Source organism: Leptonychotes weddellii, chromosome 8 (assembly GCF_054177405.1).
Source record: "Leptonychotes weddellii isolate Sample4059 chromosome 8, ASM5417740v2, whole genome shotgun sequence".
Classification (NCBI taxonomy): Eukaryota; Metazoa; Chordata; class Mammalia; order Carnivora; family Phocidae; genus Leptonychotes; species Leptonychotes weddellii.
Window position 1 is genome coordinate 122,207,168 of NC_138376.1, and position 12,767 is coordinate 122,219,934.

At 43.1% G+C, this 12,767-nt stretch overlaps 1 protein-coding gene across 3 annotated transcripts in view; it reads left to right on the forward strand.

The window, feature by feature from the left end:
- Positions 1 to 12,767, forward strand: part of SNX9 (sorting nexin 9) — a 105,828-nt gene that overhangs the window by 58,650 nt on the left and 34,411 nt on the right. Inside the window, exons 5-7 of one of the 3 annotated variants that reach the window (XM_081829232.1) lie at positions 3,526 to 3,618; positions 8,262 to 8,430; positions 10,202 to 10,352. In XM_081829232.1, coding sequence (XP_081685358.1) covers positions 3,526 to 3,618; positions 8,262 to 8,430; positions 10,202 to 10,352 — 413 coding nt within the window. The remainder of the gene's footprint in view (positions 1 to 3,525; positions 3,619 to 8,261; positions 8,431 to 10,201; positions 10,353 to 12,767) is intronic. The other 2 variants (XM_081829233.1, XM_081829234.1) reach the window with 2 other exon arrangements.

Here is a 12,767-nt window from a genome sequence, read left to right on the forward strand (position 1 = left end):
CATAAATAGCCTCAGACTTCACAGAGCAAGCAGTTTTCTTTTCATTCCTGTTGCAAATCCCTGGACAAAGTCTTGCCCTGGAAGGAAGGAATTTTGTAACTAGAAACTTCCATCTGTGCTTCCAAGCAGGGGACCATTCATGAGGGTGTAGTGGAATGAGAGGCCATGGCAGGTAAGCCAACTGACAACAGACAGAACGTGTGAGCGTGGGATGGAGGCACAGCAAGAACTCCGCTGTGTGGTGACAAGGGGAACCTTCGATTGCTTCCACGGCCTCTCCCCCAAGGTAACAGTGTAAAGGGTAGTGAGCCTGTGATTCGGGACTCCTCTTACCTGGCAGACTTATCAGGCCGAGTGGTCCGCATTGACCTGTATTGATTGGAGCGTCTCCTCTAAGGAACCAGGTGGGCAGCCAGGGCCATGACCACCCATCCGTTTCTTTTGAGCCGTCGTATGTCCTTTGTACTCACATTTGCTGGTTTGGTAGAAAGCCAGATAGAAAGCAATCTTAATGAAATATATGTTACCTTTTTCATTAATTCTCAGACCTCAGTAACCCTCAACGTCCAGCCTAGTGTAGGAGGACGCACAGAGAAACAGTGGCATCATTACCGTTCTCTGCATCTTGTCCCGGTAGCTCCTGTGTGGCTATTCTTGTGATGTGTGCAGTGAAAGTTGTCCTTCTCAGACCATGTCTTGTGTGCTTACCGGGAGGCCAGTGAATGAGTCAGATCTCACCACTGTTATCCAAAGTAGGAGTGTGCTTCTTACTGGTCCAGGTTCCCTGAAGATGTCCTATAAGAAGCAAAATACAGCAAAATATAACAAAACCAGAACCTATCATTTTTGTGGACTAGTGTTTTTATTTTCTTTAAAAACAATTTTTAAGAAGAACCCTTTATTATTATTGAAGCAGTACATATACACTGTAGAACATTAGAAAATTCAGGCTAGCCAACAGAAAAGCATCACATCCCCACCATGCACTACTGTTTACACCTTGGCATATTCCTTATTTTCCCTGATGAACGTGGTTATCCACATGTATACCCATATGAGACACGTACAGTACATACTCTTTGTAACCTTTTAAAAGTTGACAATCATTTTCAGTAAATTTTCATCTTATGTAATATCCAGACCAACTTTAATTTTCCCAGCAGACCCCAGAATGTCTTTTACAGCTTGTTTAAGAACTGGCGTTCAGTGTAGGGCCCAGGCGTTAGGTCTGGTTATGTCCACTGTGTCCTTCACATGTCTCCTTTCTTTCCAGCACAGCCCCTACTTTTTTATTCTTAGTTGGTTTTCCTGTACAATTCCCGTCTTTTGGATTTGTCAGATGGTTCCTTTGGTATTGTCCAAGTTGTTCCTCTATGCTCTGTACTTCTTATAAATTGGAAGCTGTACCTAAGGTCTCAAAGGATTCAAAGTGAACATTCTGGGCAAGAATATACCATAGGGATATTGTATATTCATGCTACAGCACATCAGAATCAGCCCACCGTTACTGATGAGAATGACCTTGGGTCAGGTTAATGGCAGTCTTCTGTTTCCACCATCTGGTTATGTTCTCTCTTTGTGACCAGAAGGTAATCTGGTGTTAATTCAGTGCTATTAACCATTCACCTAATAGTTTGCCACCAGTTGATATCTTTTCCTGAATCAATAAACAGATTTCTTCCACATTTACTGAGGTGGCTTTCTTCTGTAAAATAGCACTTTTCCTTTATCAGTTGGAGCTGGTTAGCTACCTTCGAAAACAGTTTCTACTGGAATTCGGTATAGATGTCCAGTTCTTTCCCTTTCACTGCCAGATTGCCAGGTAAGAAGTTGCTTTAATAGCTTCTCAAGTAGTGACAAATGAGTTTTCCTATTTTTTTGGTATTGTTGTGGACCCAAGGGTTTACACTGATCCCGTGTGTTCCCACTGGTATGGGTTTTTCTTTTTTATGCTTAAAATTATCACCCACTGGAAGCCCATCAAAATGTTTCCTCTGTCTCATCAATATCTAGAAGCTTTCTTGCTCTTAAATATTCTTGCTAATTCTGTTGTCTGTGTCATTACTGGGTCAGCTTTGATTGATTGGTTTTTCCTTGTTATGGCTCATATTTTTTGCTACTTTTCATGCCTGGTGATTTTTTATTGGAAGCCAGACCTTGTGATTTTTACCTTGTTATATGCTGGGTATTTTTGTTTTCCCATAAATATTTTGGGGTCTTGTTCTGGCATGAAGTTAGGTTACTTAGAAACAGTGTAACCCTTTCACATTATTTTTAAGCTTTTTCAAGTGGGACCAGAGCAACGTTTAGTCTCGGGGTATTTTTGCTTCTCTGCTGAGGCAAAACCCTTTTTGGCAGTGTACCTGATGCCCTGTGCTCAGGAGGTTTTTTCTTCTGGCTGGTGGGGGTACTTAATCCTTTCATGTGGTACACTCACTAGTACTAGCCCAAGACCTGGGGTACCCCTGTGCGGCTCTGTAGAGGGCTCTCTGTGCAGCTCTCTGCCCTGGGCTCCCCCTTCTATCTCCTCAATTCACAGGGACCACTGGTCTTTTTGTGGGTTCCTCATCCTGATCCGTGGCCTGGAAAGTCTCTCTAGGCGGGATCAGGTCTTTTATTGCCTGGTGTCCAATGATTGGGAAACAGTTTCATGTATTTTGTCGGTTCTTTTTTTAAAATAGTTTTAGTTTTAATTGGAAAACTGGATCATGTTGATAGCCTACTTTGTATATTAATTGATTTCCAAAGTCAAGTTTATCTACATCTAGAAAATGGAGATAATACCACCAACTTAACAAGAGAGTTGTACCTGAAAAGTGCATCCTCGTGACACCATGTGAGCGTTCTAGTAATGACTTCCCTACTGGAGAGCTGTGGAGCTGGGACTCAAAGCCTGGGAACGGGGCTCCACGGCTCTCCTCCTGACACCAGTTCCAGTTTGGCCTTGAGTAGCTTCATGGGAGTGTATCCGTTACCTGTTGTCACGAGGACGCTGTGTACCGAGCCAGGGAGAGCCTCCAGAGCACGCACCAGAGGCCTTTGCTCGTGCGGGCACGGCCTGCCTGGCTCCTGCCTCACCTGGGCCCACTGGGTGTCACTGACACCGTGCCTCCTCCTCGTCAGCCAGGTGGCTTTGCTCATCTTACGTGCCCGGTGGCTTTGAAAACACTGGTTCAACATCTTAACATTCTGAAAAGCTTGGCTTTGTGTTTCCTCTGGAGTTTCTTTCCTTGGCTGTGTGACTTGCATGATATTTGTTCCATTCCCTCTGTGCTGCTTAGGATTATTTTTGGCGCTTCAGTGACACCGTGATGTGACCGACAGCAGCAGTCTCCAGAATGCGCACTGACCATAACCTACTCCTCCGCAGTCGGGGCTTTGCTTTTGCATGTAAAATGTTTGTGAACGGACAGCATGCTAGAATTTTCTGGTGCACTTAGCCCTGCCACGAATTTGCTGTCTCTAGTTAAAAGCTTTGGTATGCTCTTTTTTTCTTCACTTACTGAGCACCCTTTTTGTTTTAAGGTGGATATTTTGGCTCAGATTGGTTGTATTGAAAGTCTCAGCCAGTCACCACCTTCTTCATCTTCTCCTTCTCCTTCTCCTACCATAAATAAGGTAAAGCTCAAACTTGAATGCAAGAGGAAATAACCATTTAAAGCCCCTCAAAGTAGCCCTTTTCCACAAGTGAGGTGATTGTTTCAGGTGAAGTATCTTCCAGAAGGCCTTCTTGGGGTGTGGAGACATGGGGTGGAATCGGTAGGAATTGGCAGGGCAGCTGGGATTTGCACCTGGGGGAGTTTGTCACCGAGACTTGTTTGGGGATCTGTTCCATGGGCAGTGAGAGCTAATGAAGGGTTCTCAGTCACGTGGTTGACAGAGTCAGGAGCTGTTTGGTACCATAAAGGGCAGGCAAGGAAGAAGTTGAAGACCTTACAGAAGGAGAGAGGAAGCAAAGCCAGAAGAAAGGGAGAGAAGAGGCTGCTCTGGGTTTGAAGCCTTGGCTCAGGAGCAGAATGGGTTGTTTGGCCAAATGCCTGCAGTTGGGGGCACAAGGGTTATTGGGATTGAGGGCAAAGGGGTCAGAGGCCACAGGGTGATTAAACCAGGTCATCCTAGGAGGTTGTTACAGGAGGGGTTGGGCTTTGAAGGATCTGGCATCTAGCACCCAGAAAATGTTTGTGCCAAGCGCCCCAAGAAGGGATATTGGGGGTTGAAAACAGAGAGGTCAGAGGCCAATGCATGGCAAGGTGGGTTCAGAGAAAAAAGGAGACAGACTGTGTGAGCTGGCTCCTAGTTGTTGGTATTAGAGGAGGGGCCCTGGAAGTCAGTGAAGGCCATCTGAGAGCGAGAGAGAGTGGTCAGTGATCGAAGCTGGAGAGGTGTCCAGTGGGCCAAGCTTTGAAAGATTTATCAGCAAGAGTCACCTTGAAACAAGATAGAGGGAATGTCCCAGGAAAAACAACAGAGAAGGAAGCAAATAATTACTAGATTTGCCTACAAGGATTTCATAACCTTAGGAGGAGCTGAGATCATATAGGTAACCAAATATATAGCAATTACTATAAGCAATTTATAAACAAAGTAGTTTTATTTATTTTTACCCTAATTAATTTTTTTTGTAAAGTCCATTCATTTATTTTTAAATTTAAGTATGCTTAGCATGAAGTGTTATTTTAGTTTCAGGTACAATGATTCAGTAATTCTGTATATTTCTTACTGTTCATCTTGATAAGTATACTCTGAATCCCCTTCATGTAGCTCACCAGTCCCCCCACCTCCCCTCTGGCAACCACCAGTTTGTTCTTTGTATTTAAGAGTCTTTTTTTGTTTGTCTCTTTTTCCCCTTTGTTCATTGTTTGTTTGTTTTTCTTAAATTCTGTATATGTGTGAAATCGTATGGTATTTATCTTTCTCTGACTTATTTCACTTAGTATTATGCTGAGGTCCATCCATGTTGTTCAGATGGCAAAATCATTCTTTTTTATGGCTGAGTAATAGTCCCCTCTCTGTGTGTGTGTGTGTTTGTGTGTGTGTGGTCTTTATCCATTCATCTATGGATGGCCACGTGGGCTATTGTAAATAATGCCGCAGTAAACATAGGGGTGCATGTATCTTTTCAAATTAGTGTTTTCGTTTAAATGCAGTAGTTTTCAAAAGAACTTTTTTTAAGGATACTTGCTCTGAATAGTTCACATCTGATTGTTTCCTCGATGTCGATGAAAATCTTTCTTTGCTAACATTATAGTCTTAATGTCACAGCAGTGTTGACCTTCAGTCTTCCTATCCTACTTTATAACCCTCTGTTCCTTTTCAGTTTCCTTCATGTAACTTGCACCAGCCTTTCTGAATCTGAGGCAGACTGCCTCGTTTCGAATTCTAAGCGTGAAATTCCCGGCCAGAATTTCAGCCTGGCTGCCTGACCAGAACCCATGCCCTTGACTGAGCTGCCCTCAGCCTATTATTTCACGGGGCCGGGGGGCTCAGTCAGGACTTGATGGAAACACTAGACAAATGAATGTCTGTACTTACTGTCCTCTTACTATCCAAAATTTCTGTACTTCTTGAAGTTCTCATTCTGAAAATAAAAACCTCATAGAGTTTGGAGGGCACAGAGTATATATTGCTGAGTATAACTCCCCTCCTCAAAGAAAACCAGGGAGGAAGGGCTTCTCTTAAGTCAAGTGTGCTTGTCAGGCCCTCAGCATGACTGCCTTCATTTCCAGTATCCGCTAGAATGCCTTGCAGGTATCACCGTGTAAGCTTATATTCGAGAAGTTCACAGGCATCTGGATGAAATGTCCTTCTGCTGTTAACATTTGACTTAAATGAAATAGGATTCCAGCTCAAGAACATATCAGTTTTACTTCTAATTCAAACAGAAGAAATCATCCCACAGAAAGCAATGATCTTTCAAAATCACTAGTAACTTCATTCTTTTTCTTGAAGGTGTAAGAGATGTTTAAATGGAATCATACTTCACATGTAAAAAATACACTCTGGTTCTGGTGTGTGACAGGCAGTTATCCCCACATCTGTCAAAAAAGGCCAACCTTGATAGTATTATAGAGCATTAAGTATTTTAGACAGTTTGGGTAACTTTCTTGCAAATTCCCCCTTTCTTTGTTCCTTTTTTTTTTTTTTTTTTTAACACAAGTGTTTTTTTTTTTTTTTATGTGAGAAAGAAGACTCAAAGGGGAAAATTTGCTATTCCATGTTCTTAGATAAACAGATTCAATATCGAAATTGTTTTTTTTTTTAAAGACACTGTTTGTTTTCCCTAAATTTATCTGTAAGTTTAAGGTGATACAAGTAAAAATCAACACATTTTTCAAAATTTGACATTCTGATGCAAAAGTTTAGATTGTTTTACTTTTTTTTTTTTTAATTTTTAAATTTTTTTTAAAGATTTTATTTGACAGAGCGTACACAGGGGGAGAGGCAGGGAGAGGGAGAAGCAGGATCCCGCCCAGCAGAGAGCCCAACATGGGACTCGATCCCAGGACCCTCATGACCTGAGCCAAAGGCAGACATTTAACCAACTGAGCCACCCAGGCGCCCCTAAATTGTTTTACTTTTAAAATATTAAGCTAATGCTAAAGTTGATGTGTAAAAATAAACCAATAAAAGATTTATGCTAAAGTATTGATGCTGTTCTATCTAGTGGGCTCACAAGTCACTTGGTACTTGTACAAATGGATTCCTAGGAAAAAGAGTGCAGAAATAGGCCCAAGCCCAGCATACGAGTAAGGTGACATTTCAATTCAGTAGGGGAAAGATGGATTTTTCAGTAAATGGTTTTAGGCCAACAGACTGACTACAAGAAAAATTAAGTCAGATTCCCACATTATTTCCCCCACCAAAGTAAATTCCAGGCAAATCAAAGATTTAAAATTTTAAAATCAAGGAAATAAAACCCCCCAAAACTGTGGTTGCCTCAAGTGGACAGGGCAGGGTGGGAAGTGGGCTGCAGGTTCTCTCACTGTAATAGTCCTTGAAACCGGATGCCATGTATTGTTTTCTCCAAAGTTTTATTTACGCTATTAATAATTGAACTGTAAAATTACTTAAAGGAATAATGGGAAAAAATATTTTAAAAATTAATTTTGGAGCATGGCAGAACCCATTGGCGAGTCGGTGGGAGCGTAGGAATGGAACTGTCAAATGGAACTGTACAATCTCTTTGGAAAGCAGTTTGACAGAGTCTGTCAGCTGAGAAAGCCCATTCTCCTTAGCCCACCAGTTTCTCTTCTGGGGATTGCACATGGTTGTATTGGACACGTGGGGAAGGATGTACAAGGAGGTGCACTGCAGCATTATTTTTGGTAGCCAAACACTGACAGCACGATACGTGAGCATCGGCATATGCTGGTGAAGCTGTGGGAGTTAAATATGGTGGAACAAGCCACGGGGAAGAGCCACGTCACCCGTATGTGCTGATGGACCACAGAGAACGCGTCAGGCCGCGAAGTGAAAAAAACAAACACAAGTGCAGAGCACAAAGGTTTAGAAACAAAAAGGACCTCTGTGCACGGGATGTTCGATGAAGTATATGGAAGGAATTCATTGGTGGTAGTTGTCTGAAGAGAATGACGGGCAACCTGGTAGCATATTCTTTTATTCTGTTTGTGTTTTTTTTTGTTTTTTTTTACTGGGAAGGTATGACTTTTCCATATAAAAATTAAAACCTAGTCAGAAATATAGTGGATTTGCTTTAAAACAGTTAAAGCAAATAAAACAGATCCTTGTCAGCATGGATAATCTCAAAAACATGATTTAAGTGAAAACAAGACAGCTTGCAGAGAGACACATCCCATGCAATGTTGTGTCGGTCAGTTTTAAGAACCTAAAGCTGTTACTTAGGACCGTGTATGTATGCAGTGGAGGTATGGAAACATCCTCAGGAATGGATACAGTTCAGGGAAGTACTTGCTGGGGGGGGGTGGAGAAGAAAGAGCGAGTACGACAGCCACGTGTCATAGTCCCTTTGTTACTGGTTGTCAAGTTCCAAGGAAGCAGGGCAAAAGATTAACATAAAAAAAAAAAAATGTATGAGGTTGATGCTGCTCTTTGTGCTTTCCTTATCTATTTATTTAAATGCAAAATTATTTAAATTTAAAATTGTTTTAAACTTATGTCCGTTTTTTGCAGCACCCCTAGTATATTCTGTTAAGTGATTCCTACTGAATTGAGTAGTGCTTTTGAGAAGTCACAAATGGTCTTTCTCCCTTTTTTTTTTTTTTTTTTTTTACCTCTGACAGCAGGTCAGCAGTGGCAATGACCCCTGGTCAGCCTGGAGTGCTTCCAAATCTGGAAACTGGGACAGCACGGATGGCTGGGGGGCCAAGCCAGAGGGGACCACGGCCCAGAGAAACACCTCCAATAACTGGGACACTGCCTTTGGTCACCCCCAGGCCTACCAAGGACCAGGTGAGGAGGGGGCTCTGCCAGTGCCCGGGCCCACCCTGAAAGTGACTGGGGAGGGCATTCGAGTTAAAAATAGAATTTAATCAGGGGCGCCTGGGTGGCTCCGTTGGTTGAGCGACTGCCTTCGGCTCAGGTCGTGATCCTGGGGTCCTGGGATCGAGCCCCACATCGGGCTCCCTGCTCAGCAGTGCCTGCTTCTCCCTCTCGCTCTGTCTCTCCCCTCCGCTTGTTCTCTCTCAAATAATAAAGAAATAAAGTCTTTAAAAAAAAAAAAGGTATTTTAAAAATAGAATTTAATCAAAGGAGCACTGTGAGGTGCTCTTGTCACTAGCAGCAAACCTAGATTTCTGGACCCAAATGTGGGTAGTCGTTAATTATAATCTCTAGTCCCAGCTCCGCGATCCATATCGGAGTCGCTTGCAGGGGCCAGGCTCACAAGGCAGGAGAGCAGAGCGGCCCCGTGGCTGGGAAGAGGACGCGGTCCTCCTGTCGCCAACGGATTGATAGCATTGCAGGAGACCCAGCTCACAGTCCTGGTCCTCCATGGTGCCGGGGACTGGCCAGCTCCATTTTTATATCCTCTTCCCACTCTAAAATCTTAGCAGCTGACACACATTTGTTTTAAAACCTTGGGCCCAAAAAGTGTGTATACAGATCGAGTATGATTTATCACCTGCTGGTTTATGACATCTGACCTAATGGTTTTTCCTCTTCCTTAACTACCTGTTTTAATGGAAGTACAGAGGCAAAAGAGGAATTTGTAGACCAGGAAACAATTCAGGAATTAAGAAAAAGGGTATTTATGTCTGTTCTGAGATTAAATAAAAAGACAGAGATCCGCCCCTCATTTTTTTATGACCCGTGGATGAGCACATCCCGTGGAGAATCGAATGTGCTAGTGGCCGGGGCCTTGTGCGCAGGAGACATGAAGGGCGCAGGCTCCCGCTCGTAGCAGGAGTCACGGGCCAGTGGAAGGGCTGCAACCCCACAGCTGACCCCAGTTCTGTACCAACTCGGCCCACATCCTTCCAGTACCTTCTGTTCTTTTTCGTTTTCATTTTGGCCTTTGTCTCTCAGCTTCTCTTGGTGGCACCCTAGGGCCAAGATCCCAGGGCATTTTTCTGTCTAATGGTAAAAGGACACGTGAGGCCATCAGGGTGGGAGACAGAGGCCCAGACAGCGGGAGGAGGACGTGGGGGTGGGGGGAAGCCAGCAGCAGCGTTTGTACCTGACAGAGACCACTGTTCAAATGGGAGGCTGTGGGCGCTGTTAACGCCCCCTTGTCTCATTTCTTCTCTTCCCCTCCTTCCTCCCCTCCCCTTGTCCTTCCCTCACCTCTATTATCCTTGGTGTTAAAGAATTCCTTTTCAAAGATCTATTATCTGCCTTCCATCCTTCCTCCCCAATATTCGTGACTGAAAGGGTATTTGATCTGCTTATTTCCAAGTGTATAAAGTGAGAGTTACCTGTGTGCCGGCTTGGCTTGTGTACCCTCCACGGAGCTGCTTCTAGTCTGCACTTCCCTGAAGTTCCTCACACTGACAGCCTCATTATTTCTAACTTGTCTTTTGCACTAAAAGGCAGAATCCAGGGTTGGAGCCCTTGCACGGACTAGAGCACCCTCACTCCACATCTGCCTTACATTCCTGTGCTACAGCTTCTCTCCCTTTTTTTTTTAATTGGCTAACGCAGTCAGTAGTCACTATCAGAAAATGAGGTTGTTCCATTTTTATTTTGTTTTTCTTCACCGGTGATCTTCTGTGCCCACCCCTAGCCACCGGTGATGATGATGAGTGGGACGAAGACTGGGACGACCCCAAGTCCGCTGCTCCCTACTTCAAGGATTCAGAGTCAACAGAAGCAGGGGGTGCTCAGCGGGGCAACAGCCGAGCTGGCTCCTCATCCATGAAGCTGCCACTCAACAAGTAGGTTTAAAGGGCATCGGGGAACGTGAACTCCATGCAGAAACAGAGGGGAGATCCAAGGAGGCTTTCCTCTTTTCAGTGATCTGGGAAGTTTGGGGTGTCATTTGATCATTTCTGTTTGGATCTTAGCTTTAGAAGCTTATTGGAAGAATTTTTTTTTTTCTTTTTAAAGTGAAATATTTGTTCTGTTTAATGATCTGCCAAATACTGTTTTTACCTTTGTCAACTCCATGGCACATTGATGTCACAAGAAAGCTAAAAATAATAATATTAATAATAATAACTCCTTTAACTGTTTTCCTATTTGTTGATCACTTACTGTGGGCCAGGCATTGCGCAGAGTGGCTTCCATGAGCTGTCATGTGACCCTCGTATCCCTTTGTAGTACATAGACTCTGTTTCACTATGGGAAGAACTGAAGCCCAGAGAGGTTAAGTAAGTGTCCAGGCTTGCACAGCTGGTAAGTCAGGATCCCAGGCATTCCTTCAGTCTCTCAACTACTATGCCTAGTATGTTGTAAGACTTTGTTTCATTTAGATTTCTCTGAGATGTAAAACGAGAAGAGTTTGGAACAGTATTTGTAGACTCAGTGCCTGACAGGGAAGCGTGTGGGAAGGGGTGAGTGTGGACAGAGCACCGTGGGATTCCCCGCAGGACAGACCTGCATGAGTCTGTAGTTCACACAGTTAGGTCGAAGGAGACACAGTTTATGACTTCCCTAGGAATCCTCAAATTCTCTTCTTACAGCAGTGTGCTTAATAGAGTTTTTCTAAAACTACCACCACTGTTTCTCCGTGTTCCAAGTCCGTGATTCAGAGCAGGAAGGAATGTTAATCTGTGCCTGGAAACAGTTGTAAAGAGAATGTTTGCTGTGTACCTGGATGTCAAGGTCTGGGTCTAGATCCACACATGGAAGTTTGAGTCCTACTGGTTCTGCTCTGTATGTTTACATAGCATCAAGTGATTAGATGAGCTGGCTTTTAGCTACAAGTTCTTCCTACTTGTCTATCCACTTTCTTCCATTATGTCTTTTCATGTTCAGTTGCATGCATTATAAAATTAGTCATTCACATTGACTCTATCCTTTTCTTAGAGTGGAAGGTGAAGTTCTCAGTGTGGTCTGCAGTGATGTAAATTAGCATAAATTACAAGTGCATTGGAACCCATATTACTGTAAAGTATCTCTCAGCCCCATTTTGACAACGAGGAAGCGCAGACTCCATCATGTGTGTGGCCTAGCGTTCCTGGCTACTGGTTAGGGAGGCTCTGCCTCATGCCCAGGCTCCTGACCCTGCTTTCCCTGCCTTCCTGTGCCCCACGCTCACCTGCTCTCCTCTGCTGTATGATCTTGGGAAGTGGGGTGACCCGTTTGAGCCTCAGTTTCCATATCTCTGAAGTGAAGGGGCTGGCTTTAATTTAAAATTCTCGAAAATTTCAGTTCAGGCTGAAACCAAATCAGAGGAATCCTAAATTGACCCAGAACCTCTGAGGCATCCCTCTCTCCCTCTCTCTCTGGTGCTGAGAGCTGTTTAAAATCCTGTGGCTCTTTTTTTATTATTACTATTTAACTAGACTAGTATATAAATGACTCACAACAGTCATTAAAATTTTTTAAAGTATTAACATTTTTCAGCAGTTAATCCATTTTATATGACAGCCGTGTTCCTGTCATGGAGCATAAACCTTACACTAGAAGAGATTAGAAATTGAAGTATACTCAAGCATTATAAGAATCCATCTTGATAATACTGAAAGAATTAATAAATTGCACTGCTGTTCAATAAGTATTAAATGAATCGGCCCTAGAGGTTTGCTGTGATCCCTAAGAATACCAAAGGAAATGTGAAATGGGACCTCTGCACTCAGAGGCTTACAGTCTAGTCAGGGAATTGTCACTCTGTGTAATCCCCCAATTTTTTCCATCAATATTTTCTAGCAAAAGTACAGGTTATTTAATAAAACTGTTCCAGATTAGTCCATTATGCATTTCGTGTATTCCTATAACTCCTCTGGGTCTTGGAAATACAAATACTTTCTCTAAGGTACTTCTAGTCTGCTGTAATGTGTAAATGGATTATGGTGATTAAGCATGATAAGTTATACAGCAGAAGTATGGTCAGAATGTTGAAGAAGCCCAGAGAGAGCTGTACCTGAGGCTGTAGGGAATACTTTCAAAGAGATGATGACATAATTAGAGATAAGTTTAACTTATGAATATATATACTAGGCTCTTTATATAACTCTCTCATTTAATACCCTCATTCATTTAATTCCCTTATCTTAAAAGGCAGGTCATATTGGTCCCATTCCTCCTACAAGGAGACTGGAGCTCTAAAGGTCACATAGCTATTAATTGTTGGAGTTGGAATTCAAACCCAAGACCATTCAGCTCCTAGACCCCTCTTTGTTCTCTCG